The sequence below is a fragment of the Hylobates moloch genome, unplaced genomic scaffold (genome assembly GCF_009828535.3).
Source record: "Hylobates moloch isolate HMO894 unplaced genomic scaffold, HMol_V3 SCAFFOLD_1, whole genome shotgun sequence".
In the NCBI taxonomy this organism is placed as follows: domain Eukaryota; kingdom Metazoa; phylum Chordata; class Mammalia; order Primates; family Hylobatidae; genus Hylobates; species Hylobates moloch.
This window is the reverse complement of record NW_026652276.1, coordinates 28042659-28062038: the sequence shown is the minus strand read 5'-3', so window position 1 is coordinate 28062038 and position 19380 is coordinate 28042659. Positions and strand designations below refer to the sequence as shown.

At 38.7% G+C, this 19380-nt stretch overlaps 1 protein-coding gene across 6 annotated transcripts in view; it reads left to right on the top strand.

Annotated features, from left to right (window-relative positions):
* SPAG16 (sperm associated antigen 16) overlaps window positions 1-19380 on the top strand; it is a 1164736-nt gene that overhangs the window by 649557 nt on the left and 495799 nt on the right. For all 6 annotated transcript variants that reach the window (XM_032754635.2, XM_058438740.1, XM_058438747.1 and 3 more), the window contains one exon: window positions 12790-12975. In XM_032754635.2, the coding sequence (XP_032610526.1) occupies window positions 12790-12975 (186 nt within the window). The remainder of the gene's footprint in view (window positions 1-12789; window positions 12976-19380) is intronic.

Below are 19380 nucleotides of genomic sequence, written 5' to 3'. Positions count from 1 at the left end.
GATGCCTCCAGCTTTGAAATTCCCTTTATAAAACCTTCAGATCTTGTGAGACATTCACTAACATGAGAACAGTGCAAGAAAAACCTGCCACCATGATTTAATTACTTCCCACCTGCTCCCTCCCATGACACATGTGGTGTGATGCCTCCAGCTTTGCTATTTTTTCTTAAGATTGCCTTAGCTATTTGGGCTCTTTTTTTGGTTCTATAGGAGTTTTAAAATATTTTCTAATTCTGTGAAGAATGTCATTGGTAATTTGATAGAAATAGCATTGAATCTATAAAGTGCTTTGGGCAGTATGGCCATTTTAATAATATTGATTCTTCCTGTCCATGAGCATGGAAGATTTTTCCAGTTGTCTGTGTCACCTCTCGTTTCTTTGAGCAGTGTTTTGTAGCTCTTGTTGTAGAGACCTTTCCTTTCCTGGGTTAGCTGTGTTCCTAGGTATTTTATTCTTTTTGTGGAAATTGTGAATGTGACTGTATTTGTGATTTCACTCTCAGCTTAGATGTTGTTGGTATATAGAAATGCTAGTGAGTTTTGTACATCAATTTTGTATCCTGAGACTTTGCTGAAGTTGTTTATCAGATCAGGGAACTTTTGGGCCAAGATTATGGGGTTTTCAAGATATAGAAATACATTATCTGGAAATAGGGATAGTTTGACTTCCTCTTTTTTTATATAGATGCCTTTTCTTTTTTTTCTTTCCTGATTGCTATGGCTGGAACTTTGAATATTTTGTAGAATGGGAATGGCGAAGAGGGCATCCTTGTCTGGTGCTGGTTTTCAAAGGGAAGTCTTCCAGCTTTTGCCCATTCAGTATGATGTTGGTTGTGGGTTTGTCATAGATGGCTCTTATTATTTTGAAGTGTGTTCTTTTGATGCTTAATTTATTGAGTGTTGTTAATGTGAAGATGTATTTTATCAAAAGATTTTTCTGCATCTATTGAAATGATCATCTGGTTTTTGTTTTCAGTTCTGTTTATGTGATGAATCATATTTATTGATTTGTATATTTTCAACCAAGCTTACATCCCAGGGATAAAGCCTACTTGGTCATGGTGGATTAGTTTTTCGATGTGCTGCTGGATTGGATTGACAATTATTTTGTTGAGGTTTTTTGTATCAATGTTTATCAAAGATATTGACCTGAAATTTTATTTTTTGTTGTGTCTCTGACATGTTTTTGTGTCAGGAAAATACTGGCCTCATAAAATGAGTTGAGAAGGAATCTCTCCTCCTCAATTTTTTGGAATAGTTTCAGTAAGAGTGATACCAGCTCTTCATTATATATATATCATAGAATTTGGCTATGAATCTATCTGGTCCTGGGCTTTTTCTGGTTGATAGGCTGATATGGTTTGGCTGTGTTCTCATCCAAATCTCATCTTGAATTATAGCTCCTGTAATTTCCATGTGTTGTAGGATGGACCTGGTGGGAGGTAATTGAATTAAGGCAGGACTTGCCTGTGCTGTTCTTTTGTTAGTGAATAAGCCTCTTGAGATCTGATGGTTTTGTAAGGGGGAGTTTCCCTGCACAAATTCTCTCTTGTCTCCTGCCATGTAAGACATGCCTTTTACCTTCCACCATGACCATGAGGCCTCCCCAGCCATGTGGAACTGTGAGTCTATTAAATCTCTTTTTCTTTATAAATACCCAGTCTCAAGTATGTCTTTATCAGCAGCATGAAAATGGACTAATACATAGACTTTTTATTACTGATTCAGTTTTGTAACTCATTGTTTTTGTCTGTGCAGGGATTCATTTTTTTCCTGGGTTCAGTCTTGGGAGGGTGTATATGTCCAGGAATTTTTCCATTTTTTTCTAGATTTTTTAGTTTGTGCATAGAAGTATTCATAATAGTCTCTGATGGTTATTTGTATTTCTGTGGGTTCAGTGGTAATGTCAGGATCAGTGTAATGCCCTTTGTAATTTCTAATTGTTTTTATTTGGATCTTCTTTCTTCTTTATTATTCTAGCTAGCAGTCTCTCATTTATTTTTTCAAATAACAATTGATTATTTGGATTCATTAATCTTTTGAGTGATTTTTCATATCTCAGTCTCCTTAGTTCATCTCTGATTTTGTTTATTCTGATAGTTTTGGGGTCAGTTTAATCTTGGTTTTGTATCTTATTAAGTTTTTCAAGTAACCATTGATTATTTGGATTCATTGATTTTTTTCAGTGGTTTTTCATATCACAATCTCCTTAGTTCATCTCTGATTTTGTTTATTTCTTCTGTTCGTTTTTGGGGTCAGTTTACTCTTGGTTCTCTCGTCCATTTAGTGGTGATGTTAAGTTGATAAATTGAGATCTTTCTAACTTTTTGATGTGGGCATTTAGTGCTATAAAATTTCCTGTTAACACTGCCTTAGCTGTGTCCCAGAGATTCTGGTATGTTGTGTCTTGGTTCTCATTAGTTTCAAATAACTTCTTACTGCTTGATTTCTGCTTTAATTTCATTATTTACTCAAAAGCCATTCAAGTGCAGCTATTAAATTTCCATGTAATTGTATGTTTTTCAGTGATTATTTCAGTCGATATTTAATTTTATTGTGCTGTGATGCAAGAGAGTAGTTGTTATGATTATAGTTCTCTTGCATTTGCTGAGGATTGTTCTGTGTCTCATTATGTGGTAGAGTTTAGAGTATGTGCATGTGGCAATGAGAAGAATGTATATTCTATTTGTTTTTTGGGGGGGAGAGTTCTGTAGATATCTATCAGATCCTTTTGATCCAGTGCTCAGTTCAGGTCCTGAATATTTTTGTTAATTTTCTGACTCAAATATCTAATACTGTCAGTAGGGTGTTGAAGTCTCCACTATTATTTTGTAGAAATCTAAGTCTCTTTGAAGGTCTTTAAGAACTTGCTTTATGACTCTAGTTGCTTCTGTGTTAAATGCATATATATTTAGAATAGTTAGGTCTTCTTGTTGAATTGAAATCTTTACCAGTACGTAATGCTCCCACTTTTTCGTCTCTGTTTGTTTAAAGTCTATTTTGTCTAAAATTAGAATAGTAACCCTTGCTTTTCTCTGTTTTCCATATGCTTGGCAGATTTTTGTCCATCCTTTTATTTTGAGCCTCTGAGTGTTACTGCATGTGAAACAGGTCTCTTGAAGACAACATGCCAATGAGTCTTGGTTCTTTATCCAATTTGCCACTCTGTGACTTTTAATTAGGGCATTTAGCCCATTTACATTTAAAGTTATTATTGATATGTGTGAATGTGATCCTGTCATCATGATGTCAGCTTGTTATGCAAGCTTGTTTGTATGGTTGCTTTATAGTGTCACTGGTCTGTATACTGGCAGGTTAGGATGCATGCACACATACATTGGCATGGGAGAAGGTAAAACCCACCTACGTACACACATGTTGGCAGTGTGATATACGTGGTGGCTGTGGGCCTGGAGGAAGCTGCAGTGGGGGTAGGGAATAGGCAGGCTGGTGTGTGGCCATGGGGGCTGCCCCACTGGACCTCTCTACCACTCAGGCACAGTTCACCAGTGCAGGAGCTATTATGTGGGCTCCCAGAGCACCCGAGGCTGTCCTACAAGCAGGCATGGCCAGGCTGGGGCCCTGGAAGAGGCCAGCAGACCAAGGGGTGCTCAAGTCAGACTAGCCCCATCTGATGGGCAAGACCACCCTGCAGAGTTCAAGTCTGAGAGTTTCCCTAGGGATAATGTCTCCTGTGGTAGCATGTTGAGCCTATGGGCATGGGCATCCCTTGTCATGCTCTGCCACAAGTGCTTAGGCACCAAATCCTTTTGGCTCTGCATCAGCTGGCATGCTGCCCCTACCAATTCTCTAAGCAGCTCTTAGTGCCAACTCAAGTATCCATGATAGTTGAGGGGTCTCCTCCTGCCAAGATTCCAGAGGCCTGTGGCAAAAGTAGGTTGATCCTTGTCAGTTCAACTCATCCTTTCGTTTGGAGTTGTTGGAGGGCAGGAATTAGTCCCCTGCATGGTAGCCTCCTGTAGGGTTCCCAGCTTCCTCCCACTTGAGCACACCTTTTGTGTCTTCCCTCCATCCACTCTCACAGGCTTCCCTCTGAAGATCTGTCAGGAGTGTGCCAATTGTCTTGGTTCCTTGGTGGCAGTTGTTCCACCTGGTTGTGTCAAGTTGGCCATCTTCTACTTAATCAGGTCTTCTTGTTGAATTGAAACTATTGCCATTATATAATGCTCTTCTTTAGCTTATTTGGTCTTTGTTGGTTTAAAGTCTGTTTTGTCTAAAACTAGGATTGCAACCCCTGCATTTTTGTGTTTGTTGTTGTTGTTGTGGTTTACTTGGTTGATTTTTCCCCATTCCTTTATTTTGAGCTTATGGATGTCATTGTATGTGAGATGGGTCTCTTGAAGACAGCATACTGTTGGGTCTTCCTTCTTTATTCAGCTTGCCACTCTGTGTATTTTAATTGGGGGATTAAGCCTGTTTACATTCAAGGTTACTATTGATATGTACGAATTTGATCCTGTCATCATATTGTTAGCTGGTTATTATGCAGACTTGTCTGTGTGGTTGCTTTATAGTGTCACTGGTTTGTGTACTTAAGTGTATTTTTGTAGTGGCTGGTAATGATCTTTCTTTTTCACATTTAGCACTCCTTTCAGGACCACTTGTAAGGCAGTTCTGGTGGTAATGAATTCATTCAGCATTTGCTTGTTTGAAAATGATCTTATTTCTCCTTCACTTATGAAGCTTGGTTGGGCTGGATATGAAATTCTTGTTTCAAATATTCTTTTAAGAATCCTGAATATAAGCACTCAATGTCTTCTGGCTTTAAGAGTTTCTGCTGACAAGTCCAGCCTGATGGGATTCCCTTTGTATGTGCCCTGTCTCTTCTCTCTAATTGCCTTTTACATTTTTTCATTCATTTGGACCTTGGAGAATCTGATGATTATGTGTCTTGGAGATGGTCTTCATGTATAATATCTCACAGGAGTTATATGCATTTCATGGATTTGAATGTTGGTCTCTCTAGCAATGTTGGAAAGTTTTCATGTACAATATCCTGATATGTGTTTTTCAAGTTGCTTACTTTCCCCCTATCTCTTTCAGGGACACCAATGAGTCATAGTTTGGTCTATTTACATAATCCTATATCTTTTGGAGATTTTGCTCATTCCTTTTAAATTCTTTTTTCTTTATTTTTGTCTGACCGAGTTATTTCAGAGAGCCAGAATTTGAGCTCTTAGGTTCTATCCTCAGTTTCTTCTATCCTTCTGTTTATACTTGTGCTTTAATTATGCAATTCTTGTAGTATGTTTCTCATCTCTGTTAGATGAGTTTTGTTCCTTTTTTATAATGGCTATTTTGACTATCAGCTCCTGTATCATTTTACTGTGATTCTTAGCTTCCTTCGATTGGGTTTTGCTGTTTCCCTGTATCTTGATGATCCTTGTTCCTGTTCATATTCTCAATTCTATTTCTCTCATTTCAGATATTTCAGCCTGGTTAAGAACTCTTGCTGGGGAAATAGTATGATTATTTAGAGGAAAGAAGGTACTCTGGCTTTTTGAGTTGTCAGAGTTCTTTCACTGGCTTTTTCTAATTTGTGTGGGCTGATGTTCCTTCAATCTTTAAAGTTTCTGTCCTTTCAATTGACTTTTTGTTTTTTTCTTCATTGATGCCCTTGGGGATTTTATTATGTTATAATTGAGTTTGGTTGACTGGCTTTGATTCTGGTACACTCCTGGGTCTTGGTGGTGCCCTCTATGATTACTGTCTGCATGCCTGCATTTCTTCTGTTGGGCATTCTGATCTATTGAGTTTCCTCAGGCAAGGGCTGCAGTTGGCAGACAAGCTGTATTCTTGCCAAGTTGGCCTTAATTTGATGTCCATGTGCTTCCTGGGGAAACATGGGGTTGCACTTGCCTGCAGAGTTCAGGCAGAAGTGGGACCTCTCTCTGGGTTGGAAGCTCTAGCGGGTGTGGCCCATCTGGCAATGGGAGGCAGGGGTGGGTGGAGTTGCTTACCCTGACCTCCTGGTGTTTCCAGGGCAACAGGAGCCTGCCTGCCCCACTCAGCAAATTCAGGGAAAACTAGGACTGTTGGGCCAGCAGCCCTAGCAGATGTGGCTCACCTGAACACCAGTGGCAGGGGTTGGTGGGGATGCTTGTCCTGCTTTCTGGGAGCTTCCCAGGACAATAGGAGTCTACCCACTGGTTGAGTTCCCACAGAAGTGAAACTGCTAGACCAAAAGCTCCAGCAGGCATTGCCTGCCTGGCTGCCAGTGGCAGGGTCAGGCAGGATCATGTGCCCTGCTCTCTGGGTGTTTCCTGGGACAACAGAAAGCTGCGCCCTCTAGATCAGTCCACACAGAAGCCAGAAGCCCCAGCAAGTGTTGCCTGCCTTGCAGGGTCAGTGGGATCACACGCCTTACTGTCCAGGTGTTTTCTGGGACAACAGGAGGCTTGTGTTCCTCAGCTGAGTTCCCTCAGAAGCACGACCACTGAGCCAGAAGCTCTATCATGTGTCGCTTGCCTGGCTATCAGTAGCATGGGTGGATGGGGTTGTCTGCCCTACCATCCGGGTGTTTTCAGGGCAGCAAGAGGCTGTGCCCTCCAGCTGAGTTCAACAAAAGTAGGACTGCTGGGCTGGAAGCTCTAGCACACGTTGCTTACCTGGCAACCAGTGATGAAGGCAGGTGAGGTCACATGGTTCTGTGCTCTCTGGGTGTTTCCCAGGGCAACAGGAAGCTGCACCTTCCAGCTGAGCTCACATAGAAGTGGGATGTCTGGGCTGGAGGCTCTAACAGTTGTTGCCCACCTGGCTATCCATGGCAAAAATGGGTGGGGTCATGTGCAGCCTCCTGCCACCTGAGTGTTTCCCGGGACATCGGGAGGCTGTATCCTGCAGCTGAATTTACACAAAAGTGGAACAACTGAGTTGGAAGCTCTAGTAAGCATTGCCTGCCTGCCTAGCAGTGGTGGGGGTGGGTGGAGTGGCAGGCCAAATTCAGGCTGAAGTGGGACTGATGGGCTAGAAGCTGGTGCTGAGCCCCATCTGGCAAGGGGGTGGGTGGAGCAATCTTACTGCTCCCAGGCGCAACTATGCCTTTATTCAGGTGATGGCACTGGTGCTGGTCGGCTCTGGGGTTAAAGGCTTGTAGTCCCCTTGGACTTGATAGTTGCCCCTGCAAAATGTCTGGATGGCTCTCTCCCTCAGTCTGGAAGCACAGCTGGGGGCCAGGCAGATTTTCCTACTCCCAGTCTTGTGCGGGTCTCTGCAGAGAGCATGAATCTCCCGGGGAGCTCTCACTCTCTCACTCTTTCCTATTTTTGGAGAGGTTCTTCTGCATTGATCCCAGACAGACAGCTTTGCTCCCCTCTGCTCTCTGTGTTCTTCTGCTGCCTTCGTGGATCCCAGCATGGTTTCTCAGATGATTGGCCTGCAGGGTCAGTGTTCACTAGCCTTTTAGTTCCTCTCTGTGAGAGCGGCACATACGAGCTGCTTCTAGCCTGCCATCTTGGCCCTATCCCTCATCTTTATCTTGATTTCCTTTGGCCTTGGTAACTTTTTTTGGTGCTTTTTCATTTTGCTTTCCTTTGCCTTGTTTACTCTCAATCTTTGTATCTCCTTAGAAGTTTAGTGTGCCTCATGTAAAAATCATATAGCTGAATTTGTTTCTTTTTAGCCAAACTGAAAAATCTTTGTCTTTTATGTCTTTTAGCTTCCACTTTAGTCCATTTGTGTTTGTTGGATTTGTTCATATGTTTGTATTTCTATCTAAAAACTTATTTTTAAAATTCGTTTTCTATTTGTATCGTTTATTCTAGTGCTTTTTTCCTCCTTTCCTATTTTCTTTTAGATATATTAGATGTTTATAATTGTAAGTTTTTCTTACCCATTTCTTTTTTTCTTATACTGGTTTGGAAGTCATATGCTCTATTACTATTCTTATAGTGCCCACCCTTAACATTTCACCATGCTGACTTAATTTAGTAAAGCCTAAATTGATCAAGGTTTTACTTTCTCTTCTTAACAGCACATGAACTTTATTGTTAATATTACATCGTTATTGTTTTGTTATTTTTATTTGTACAAGCATTTTTGTTTTATTTTTGCAAGCATTTTATTTATCTACACAAATATTTGTATATACTTACATGTTTCTCACTGTTTCTTCCCTTTCAGATCTTCTGTCCCTAAAATACATCCTTAGTAACTTCTGTAGGAGAGGACTGCTTTGTTTAGTTGGAACATTAATACTAATACTTGTTCTTGTTTCTTTTCTTCCTTTTTTTTTTTTTTTGAGATGGAGTCTTGCTGTGTTGCCCAGGCTGGAGTGCAGTGTCACAATCTTGGCTCACTGCAACCTCTGCCTCCTGGGTTCAGGCAATTCTCCTGCCTCAGCCTTCCAAGTAGCTGGGGCTACAGGTGTCCACTACCATATCCGGCTAATTTTTGTATTTTTAGTAGAGATATGGTTTCACCATGTTGGCCAGGCTGGTCTCGAACTCCTGACCTCAATATATCTGTCTGCCTTGGCCTCCGAAGGTGCTGGGATTACAGACACGGGCCACTGTGCCCAGCCTTGTTCTTGTTTTGAGAGAGATTTTTGATAATTCCAGAGTAACATTATTTTCTATTAACTCTTTGAAGAAATTTCACCCCTGTGACTTATTTGCTCTGTGATGTTGTTCAAGTGTTTTAGAGATAATGTAGTCATCTTATGAGTGATAGTGAGGATCAAATATATATAAAGTGCTTATTAGTGTTTCTAACATATTTATCACAATATAAATAAATAACCTTATTTTTCTTTTTTCCCTCTTCTTTTTTTCTTATAATTCTTATTATTGCCAATGCTGCTCAGCAATTCACTAAAATGCATCTAAGTAAAAATTTCTTTTTATTTACACCACTGTTTATCCTGTTTGGTATACACTTTTCTTTCCAAATATGTGGTTCTAGGTCTTAAATTGTCTAGTTTCTGTACATTCTCAACCCTTAATTCTTTGAGTGTTACATCTACCTTTTATTTCCATTCTCTTCTGGAATTTTGATTAGGAAAACATACTTTTTTATTGTATCCTTTATAATTTTAAACACCTATACTGTGTTCAGTTCCTCATCTGTCTATAGTTGGGATAATTTTTTCGAATATATACTTTATTTATTTTTATTTTTTATTTCCATAGGCTTTTGGGGAACAGGTGGTGTTTGGTTACACGAGTAAGTTCTTTAGTGGTGATTTCTGAGATTTTGGTGCATCCATCACCCAAGCAGTATACACTTTACCCAATCTGTAGTCTTTTACCCCTCACCCCCTTCCACCCTTTCCTCCAAGTCCCCAAAGTCCATTGTCATTGTATCTTTCTTATGGCTTTGCAGCCTCATAGCTTAACTCCCACCTGTGAGTGAGAACATACGATGTTTGTTTTTTCATTTTTTTTCCAGATTTATTTCCCAATTCATTTACTCTGAATTTTGCTGTTTCTCATGTGCTATTTAACCCATCCATTGATTTCTTAATTTCAATAATTTTATTTTTTAAATTTCTAAATATGTATTTTTTTCAGATTTGCAGATTCACGTTATAACCTTATGTGGTTTGATCTTTTTATTGTAGCTGTTTTTCCTTATGTACTTTACTTATAGTTATATTTTGTACCCTTTAATTATAACAACTAGTGTCCTTCAGGGTATATGTATTTATTAATTTTATTAGCTCATCCTCAGTCATGGCTTCTTATTTCCCATTATGTGTTTGAGAATAATTTTGTAAGCTCATACTTAGTTGAATTTTATTTGCAGAATTTTGAGTAGCTAATTTCTAATAACTTGGACTGTGTACCAACAGCATGGATCCACATTATTAGTCAGCTTAGTCTGCCATAACAAAATAACAGAGACTGGGTAGCTCAAATAACAGAAATTAATTTCTCACACTCCTGGAGGCTAGAAGTCTAAGATCAGAGTGCCAGCCTGATCAGGTTCTGGTGAGGGCCCCCTTCTTGGCTTGTAAATGGCTGCCTTCTTGCTGTGTCCTCACAATGCAGGGAGCCAGTTAACTCCAGTTTCTTTCTCTGATTATAAAGGCACTAATCCTATTACAGGGTTCCCGTGCTCATGACCTTGTCTAAACCTAGTTATTTCTCAGAGGCCCTACCTCCAAATACTGCCACATTGGAATTAGGGCATCAAAGTACGGATCTGGGAAAGGAGTGGCACAGTCAGTCAGTCCGTAACATTCACTTTTGCTCTTTTTGAGACCTTTGGTTCCTTCTATTTGTGTGGAGCCCAGGGAAACTCTGATCTTTTGCGTCTCTTAAAACACACCTTTTTTATTTTAGTGTACCATTCTTTTTCTCTCTCTTGATTCCTCTCAGCCCTCAGAAATGGCCTTTATTTTTTCATGAACCAAAGATATACGGTTTTCCATATTTCAGGCCATGTCTTTTGAAAGGCAAAACGATTTCAAAAGAATATTCAGAAATTTATATTTGATATATTTTGGATTTAGTATATGAGCTCTGATCTCCATATATTAAAAACTTATGGGAATATTGTTTCTATTTATTATTGACTAAATATTAGTTACGGCACTCACAAAGAAATAATACTGCTTCATTCTAGTTGTAATTATTCCAGTGTGATTTGTTTTTTTGCCTGGCACATGGTTTAAAGCACAAAAGAAGCATATAAAACTTATATGAGAGAGTTTTTCAGCCACAGGCAGAAACATATCCCAATAATTTTTATCCTATGCTAAGATTTTGGTCCGTAATAACATGATACCCATTGGAAAGATAGATTTGAGAAAGAGGCATGCTTATGTTTTAAAATTTTTTACATGTGTTTTTAGATAAGTGTATTGTTCAATCTTTAATATTAAAAACTAAAATTCTGAATGATAAACATATGTGCAAACAATTGTGGCAAAAACAGTTTTTGTTGGTGAAGGGACTAGCTGCCATTTGGTGATTTTTCAGGTAGTCAAATTTGAAAAATCAGTTGGATCTTCTCTTCTCTTCTCTTCTCTTTTCTCTTTTCTCTTTTTGAGACGGAGTGTCTCTCTGTCCCCCAGGCTGGAGTGCAGTGGCATGATCTCGGCTCACTGCAACCTCTGCCTTCTGGGTTCAAGTGATTTGCCGCCTCAGCCTCCCAAGTAGCTGGGATTACAGGGGTTTCACCATGTTAGCCAGGATGGTCTCTATCTCCTGACCTCATGATCTGCCCGCCTCGGCCTCCCAAAGTGCTGGCATTACAGGTGTGAGCCATCACACCCAGCCCCTTGGATATTCTTTTCTAACTCAAATGAGAATATCCTCATTATATAATCCACCTTCTCTCCAGAAACTTCAAGCTCTTTCTCTCTAATGGTGGCTGTTTCTACGCTGCAGATAAAAATTGCATTTCCCTTTTAGCTGAAAAATACCCAAGCCTATGAGCAAGAAAACAAAATATTTTTTGATCCTACTCTTCCCTCTGTCAGAGATGCCGGAAACTTCTTCTTCTTCCTTTATAGCATAATTTCATTCATGCTTGCATGCATTTCTATATTTATTTACTCTAAAGCATGTACTAAGCACTTTAATTGGTCAGTCATAAGGCTTGGTGCTGTAGAAACAGAGATGAAATGCAATTCTCCACCATAAAACAGTCTGGCAGGGAGGAGGAGGATAAATAAGTGGTTTATTACAATTCGGTGAGAGAAAGTACCTAAGAGAACACATTTAAAAAGCATGCAATGCAGAAGGATGTGTAGAAGATGATGGAAGTAAAATTTTCTTGCAGCTGATGTTACATACGTACACATACACACACAAAACCAACTAGATGTTTCTGTTGGTGTCATTGACACCTACCCATTTATTTTCTCTCTCTTTTTTTTTTTTTTTTTTAAGACTGAGTCTTACTCTGTCGCCCAGGCTGCAATGCAGTGGCGCGATCTCTGCTCACTGAAACCTCTGTCCCCCGGGTTCAAGCAACTCTCCTTCCTCAGCCTCCCGAGTAGCTGGGATTACAGGCACACGCCACCATGCCTGTCTAGTTTTTGTATTTTCAGTAGAGACAGGGTTTCACCTTGTTGGCCAGGTTGTTCTACAACTCCTGACCTCAGGCGATTCGCCCGCCTCGGCCACCCAAAGTGCTGGGATTACAGGTGTGAGCCACCGCGCCCGAGCCTGACACCTACCCATTTCTTAAACTAGCTTTTGTGTCCACCACTTGAAAGCCACTGCTTTAAGATCTACTAATTACCGAAATGCAAAATTGAATGAGTCATGGTCAACCACCCAGCACTTAAACATCTGTTTGATCTCTCATGATCTAACTCAAAGATACCTCATTCCTGATTCACTTCTTCCTTCATCCAAACTGCACTTCTGAAGCATTGAATTAATCTAAACGTAAGCAATGCTGACTTACTGTTTCATATTGTATTATATTTTTGAAACTGATTTAGCCCATGTCTGAATCTTTATTGTTCTGAAGCCCGATTATCCACAGAGCCTAATATATACAATGCTGAACCAAACAAACACATGATAACAAAAACACTAATTTAGTGAATTAATCTAGACGAATCTAGAAGAATTAACCTAGAAACTACACAGCAGCAGTTTCTCTCTTCAGCTTGAATTACTAAGAAATTCAAGTTAGCAATTGTGTGGACCCAAATAATATAATAATATTTAGTCATTTAGATATGCCACTACAAGTAAAAATAAATCAGATACATACACATACACACAAATTACTCATAGAACGCAGTATTCATAAAACTTAATTATGTTACTTTTTAAACAAGCTGTCTTTTTATGTTTTTGCAAATAGTGGCAACAAATTGGCTACTTCAAGTGGTGACACTACAGTTAAATTATGGGATCTATGTAAAGGCGATTGCATTTTGACCTTTGAAGGACACAGGCACGCAGTATGGTCCTGCACATGGCACTCGTGCGGCAATTTCGTGGCTTCCTCTTCACTGGATAAAACTAGCAAAATCTGGGATGTTAATAGGTAAGAAGTACTTTAAACATTACTAATCCTCTGTGTTGATACGTATACGTGGGTAAAGTTCTTTTTTTTTTTCCTTGATGCTACCCAGGGAAACATTAAAAGAAACTGTTAGTTGATAAGATTATAGAGAGCTACTTAAATAATCTTTGTGAAATCCATTTCTAACTCCATTAATCTTTGCTGATATAATAATTTCTTTCTAAATGTAAGTATCAAGATCAAGCCTGTGTAATAAGATTAGAATTGCTTCATTGGAAAGCTGTTTGTTTTAAGCAGGATAGAAACAAATACTTCTTTTAAAGAGTTAGATTTTTAGTTCTGCTTTCCACAGGCTTGTTATCGCTCTGTACTATTAAATTTAATAGTTCAACGAACGTAAATATAACAGAAATAATTATTTTCTTTATGCTTAATTGTTAGGTCATGATATTATTGATTAAATGTTTCTTGTTAATTCACAAATTGTAGGAAATAGTACACTGTATTGTATGTAAAATCCTATACATATCATGTGGATTTGGAAGTTTTATGTTTTGATTTTAATTCAAGATAGACAAATTCATTATGTTTAAAATATTGAAATTACTATCACCCATATATTTTTGGGTGTTCATTACATTCTGTTAGGTTTGCAAATATGATATAAAGAGGTAAATTTAGCTACTATCAAATATGCTAATTCCTTCAGCTAAGGGGTTATATAACATCCATCAAACTTTCTCAGTAGTCTGTGGTCCTAGCTCTGGAAGGGCCTCCATCCAATCAGAGGAACACCCATAACAGCAGAGAAGTGCCCTCTCCTTAGAGGGCTGAGATTCCATTTTGAAGGTCCCCCCTTCAAGGGTCTGAGTTTTAATATTCTACCTTATTCCCTGTGTTTGCTCAGTCCTAGGCGTGGCAGCTGTTTCTTGAAGGTGTTATCTCCATGATATTTTAATATCCTCTTTTCCCTTTTTTAGTTACTTAGTTAGCAACTTTATTCAGTTTTTACCATCCTGTATGTGAAACTATTATTGTTATAATGATAGGTGCCAGTTCCATTTCCTGACAAGTCCTTGAAAGATCCGGGGCATTAGTGGATAAGTAGCATAATGCACCTGGGTTATAAAGCTATAGCTAAATAAAATCAGCCTGCTCCGTAGGAGAAAACATGACTGTGAATAACATATTTTAGACCTATGTCTATCTGAAATAGTGACAATTTCAGATAGCTTTTAATTCTCAGATGGGTACTTACTGTTTATCTGGAATATCCAATCATGGATAATTCTTTATTACATTTCTATAATGTGTGACTGGATTTCATAAATATTTATTATAATAGATTTAATGGAATTTTAACACTAGTATTTAATTGGAATTTTGTATCACTTTTGACTTGGTTGAGGATCGTAATAGAAAAAAGTGATCTATTCTAAAATGTAATATGTCTTTAGAACTCTTAACTACCCAGGGTATTTAAAAGCAAACTATGGTTAAAAAGCTCAGTAGTCTCAGTCCTACTTGGAATGATTTCAAACACTTTGACTTGACAACTTTTCTTTATGACCCTGGTATCTAAATACTGACTTCCCATTGGTGTCCAATAAATCTTGATATAACAGATCAAAATTGCTTCTGATTGATGCCAAAATTCTTTAAACTTCAAGTTTCCCGTCACTGTCAAGAGTTCATGTTCATCATCAAGGACAAAAAAAAAAATGTACTAATTTTGGCGTTGAGGTAGTGGGTAAGTATTGACAAATAAAGTAGAAATTGATTGTTTCTATAGTGGCTATTGATATACCTTTCAGAGTCACAATCAAAATACCAAGCTCTAATTTATAATTACTCTCAGATCAATACTATATAGATATGTCTAAAACTAGTGTCTTACTTCAAAATTTCATAGATTATTTGAACTGGCTTAGTTACTTAAGGCAAGAGATTATTTGCCTTGGTAAAATGGGTGGTGGTGGAGTTATGCTATGCTGTGTCATATATTCTTGGCTATCTATCTATCTATCTATCTATCTATCTATCTATCTATCTATCTACTATCTATCTATCTATCTATCTATCTATCTATCTATCTATCTATCTATATTTAGACCGAATCTTGTTTCTGTCACCCAGGCTAGAGTGCAGTGGTGCAATCTCAGCTCACTGCAATGCAACCTCTGCTTTCTGGGTTCAAGCAATTCTCCTGCCTCAGCCTCCCGAGTAGCTGGGACTACAGGCACGCACTACCACACCCGGCTAATTTTTGTATTTTTAGTAGAGATGGGGTTTCACTATGTTGGCCAGGCTGCTGTCAAACTTCTAAGCTCAGGTGATCCACCCACCTCGGTCTCCCAAAGTGCTGGGATTACAGGCGTGAACCACTGCACCTGGCCATGCTGCATAGTTCTTAATAAATAACACATTTATATTGGTAGACAGTATAAAGTCACCAGAGAAGAAAGAGTTTAGAATACATTCTTCTCTTTTCACACCCATCCTTTCCTTCGAGCTTCTGGCTCAGTCTCGAACAGCCTTGATTGGTGTTCTATCCCTAGCTCTGCAACTGTTTCTGAATTGGACATTACTTGGTAAGACTATCCATTTAGTTCCTCACCAAAAAGTTGGATCACTGTGAAGCATCAACAATATACAAAATTTCAGATCAAGATTCATATTTACTGAGTGCCAATCAGAATCTATGAACAATTATCTATGACACTCAGTCTGAATAATTCCATACTCTACTCAGTCTGAATAATTCCATACTCTACAAGGTTTCTGTGAATAACTAACAGTAGCTTTTTTATTATCTTCTGAATGATCAAGTATATAAATTGTTATGTATTTCACTTAGTGGTCATTTGAAAACACACACACACACACACACACACACACACACACACCAGTGTAACCCAGAGAGTGCTTGGCACATGGTGGTTTACTCACATAAATGAATAAAGAGTGAATCAAGAAGTAAATATGGCAAAAGTATTCTAAATATTCTCCCTGACCCATCCGCATTTAAACTATAATATAATTATGCTGTCTTATCCTACACAAATCAATAAAATGATGAAAATGGGGTAGAAAAATCAGAAAATATCTCAGCTATAAAAAATAATTTGTATTTCTTTAGAGGCATTTAGAGGCATTTGTGCATAACATTAAGCAATAAGTGTTCATGAAATGACTTACCAGTGTTAGACTGTGTTATAGACCTAATACAATTCTCATACTCAACCACTGCCTTCAATGAGATTACAAGTAATTTAAAGTGCAGCAATTTTGAAGCAATAAGGGAATATGCAATGCATCTACCATTTATATTTATAATATCAGATCAGGTATTCTAGTTGACTCCTGGCTGCTTTTCTTCCAAGGTAGCTGGGTATTTGACTGAGCTGTTAAATCACACTGTTACTCTGATATTTGGAAGGCAGACCATGTGCCTGCTTAGCTTGTAGCTTGAAGGAAAAGGGGTTGGAAATAGCCAAAATGTTACTGAATGTTGCTATTCCAGCTGTTTTAACAAAGTGTTACACAGGCAAAAATTGGGTGGTTTGTATCAAGGACAGTAGGAAACAGAGGGACTTGTAAAATTCAACAGCTTCTTGACCCCAAATGTTGGAAGATAAATCTGTGGTCCTTATTTCTAAGTGTATTGTGTCCAATACACTTGTAATTATATGGGAAGAGGAAAATAAAGAAGGTTTAAGAACTACGTTTACTTTAATTTGTGATTACTGTGGCATTGCATTGCCTGGAAACAACTATATTAGAAACCTACCAAGTTTTTGAGAGAATTGTATTAACAAGGAAACTATGAGCCTATCCTTAAATCCCATTGACTCTTCAAACAGTGAAACAGTCCTCAGAGCCCCAAACTTGCATCCAAAAAAAGTGGACTTGTATTTTTGCACAGTTCAGAAGGAAGGCAGAGACCATAGCACCAATCTCAATATGGCCACAGAGGATAATGAACAAGAAGGAACCTACAATGGAACTAAGCCAGAAGCTACAAAGAACAATGGGGAAAGGTGCTCCTCTAGGGGACAGCCATGGTCCAATCAAGGAACTTTCTTCAGTACCATGGCAAAGTTCCTCATGATGCCTGCCTAGTTGTTCACTATTTGGACTAGTGATGCTTATATGTTTCCCATGTTTCCATTTTCTGTATTACAGTTTGTACTGCAGTTATTCTGTCCTTACTTCACAATTGTGCATTGTTTTCACGGTGGTGATGGTGGTGGGAAGCAGAAAACTTGTATTTTGTTTCGTTGGTTACCAAAATGCAAGTGACACTGCTGAACCAAATGATGCAGATTGTGTGTCAGCCACAGATCATGAACTGTGAGACATGCAGTAACTGAAGAAGAGATCTGGGGATGTTTCTTTTTTTGGTTGTGCAGAGAAGAAAGTCAGTGAATATTCTATGTGTGGAAGAAAGGATGACACAGATATTTGGTGAGAAAAAGGCCAAACTGTGGCAGAGACTGTTAGCTTTTCACTAGAATCCACTTTCTCCTTCTTCCATATTAGTTGGGCACTTGGCTGTATACCTAAATGATATTTATTAGCCTCAATTAGTTAAGGATGTCTATGTCACTAAGTTCTATACAATAGAATATTAGTTAAAGTAGCAGGCACTATTTCCTAAATCCTCCCCCCTTGTAGTGGAATGGAATACCAATGACAATAACCACAATAATCTTAGAAGCCTATTATTGAAAATGACAGAACAATTGTCAAACTGCTTGAAGTAAAGCCACCCCTGTTTTGTAACTTCAGTTAGCCTGCAACATTCTCTGGACTCTCCAGAATAAGAAAATACAGTTCTCGGCTGGGTGCGGTGGCTCACGCCTGTAATCCCAGCAGTTTGGGAGGCTAAGGCAGGCCGATCACGAGATCAGGAGATCAAGACCATCCTGGCTAACACGGTGAAACCCTGTCTTTACTAAAAATACAAAAAATTACCTGGGCGTGGTGGCAGGCGCCTGTAGTCTCAGCTACTTGGGAGGCTGAGGCAGGAGAATGGCGTGAACCTGGGAGGCGGAGCTTGCAGTGAGCCGAGTTCGTGCCACTGCACTCCAGCCTGGGCAGCAGAGTGAGACTCCATCTCAAAAAAAAAAAAAAAAAAAAAAAGACACTTCTATTTGGTTTGAGACATTATATTTCCAGTATATTTTTTACAGTATTTTTGCTTGCCTAGTCCACTATAGGCACCCATGAATACTTTTCGGGTGATATGTTTTTCCCTCATGACATATTATTAAGGCAACCAAGACAAGCTCTGAAGTGTTCTCAAATTATTTGAAGGAGTAGTAATGGAAATTTTGTGCTGATAATAGATGGCTAGTGTACTCCTTCTTTTTTCTTCCCTTGCCCCTTCTTTCTTCCCATCTTTATTGTCTATTGCAATGCTGTTGGAGTCCATGAAGTCCTGCTTGCCAATAGCAACATATATAAGTTGAATGATTAGTTTGCGTGGAGGTAATGCTTGTAAGACTAGTTATGAATTATAAAAATACGCAACTGGAAGCGTCTCCATTAGTAGGAAACTTTTTCAATAATGATGATTTCACTGAAATAATGAAAAACACCAAGAATTTAAATTTTGTTAGCATTGACCACATTTACTGATAGGAATGAGTTTTGCCCATTGTAGTTAAGCTGATGGAATAAAAATAGTACCTTCCACATGGTTGACCTCACAGGTTTATTTATTTGCTTATAGATCCAACAAATATGCATTGAGCACTTACTTCATTCTATGCCTTATTCTAGTTACTAAGCTATAATAGTGAGTAAAATAGACAACTTCTGCCCTTATGTCGATGGCATTCTTTCGGGAGGCAGAAAATAAGCCAAATGAAAAATGGTAATAATTAATAATTGCATATAATATTTAGAGATGACAAATTTTGTAGAGGAAAACTAGAGCACGGAAGGTGAAAAGGGATAGCAGGCATTGAAAATGGTTGTAATTTTAAACAGGAAGGTCGAGAAAATTCTTGTTATAAAGTTGACATTTGGATAACCTGAATAAGGTGAAGCAGCAAGCCAAGCAGATACTTGGGAGGAGAATATTCCAAGCTCTTCTGATCAGGAAGCTTTCCTATGGTGGTAGCATAACCCGTGTGACTGCTAAGCAGCAAAGAGGCCAGCATGACTGGAATAAAGTGAGCAGATGAGAGAATGGTAGGGGTAAGGCAGTTAAATGAGTATGTACATATAATAGAGGGCCTTATAACCCCTGCCAATTACTTTGACCTTTATTCTCAATGAAATGGGAAACCATTAGAGGGTTTTGAGCAGAAGAGTCTCAATCTGTTTTACACTCTAATAAGATGACTTTGGCTACTGTTTTGAGATTAGATGGTGGCAGAGGTGGGATGAAAGCTTAAAAGCAGATAAAAGCAGAAA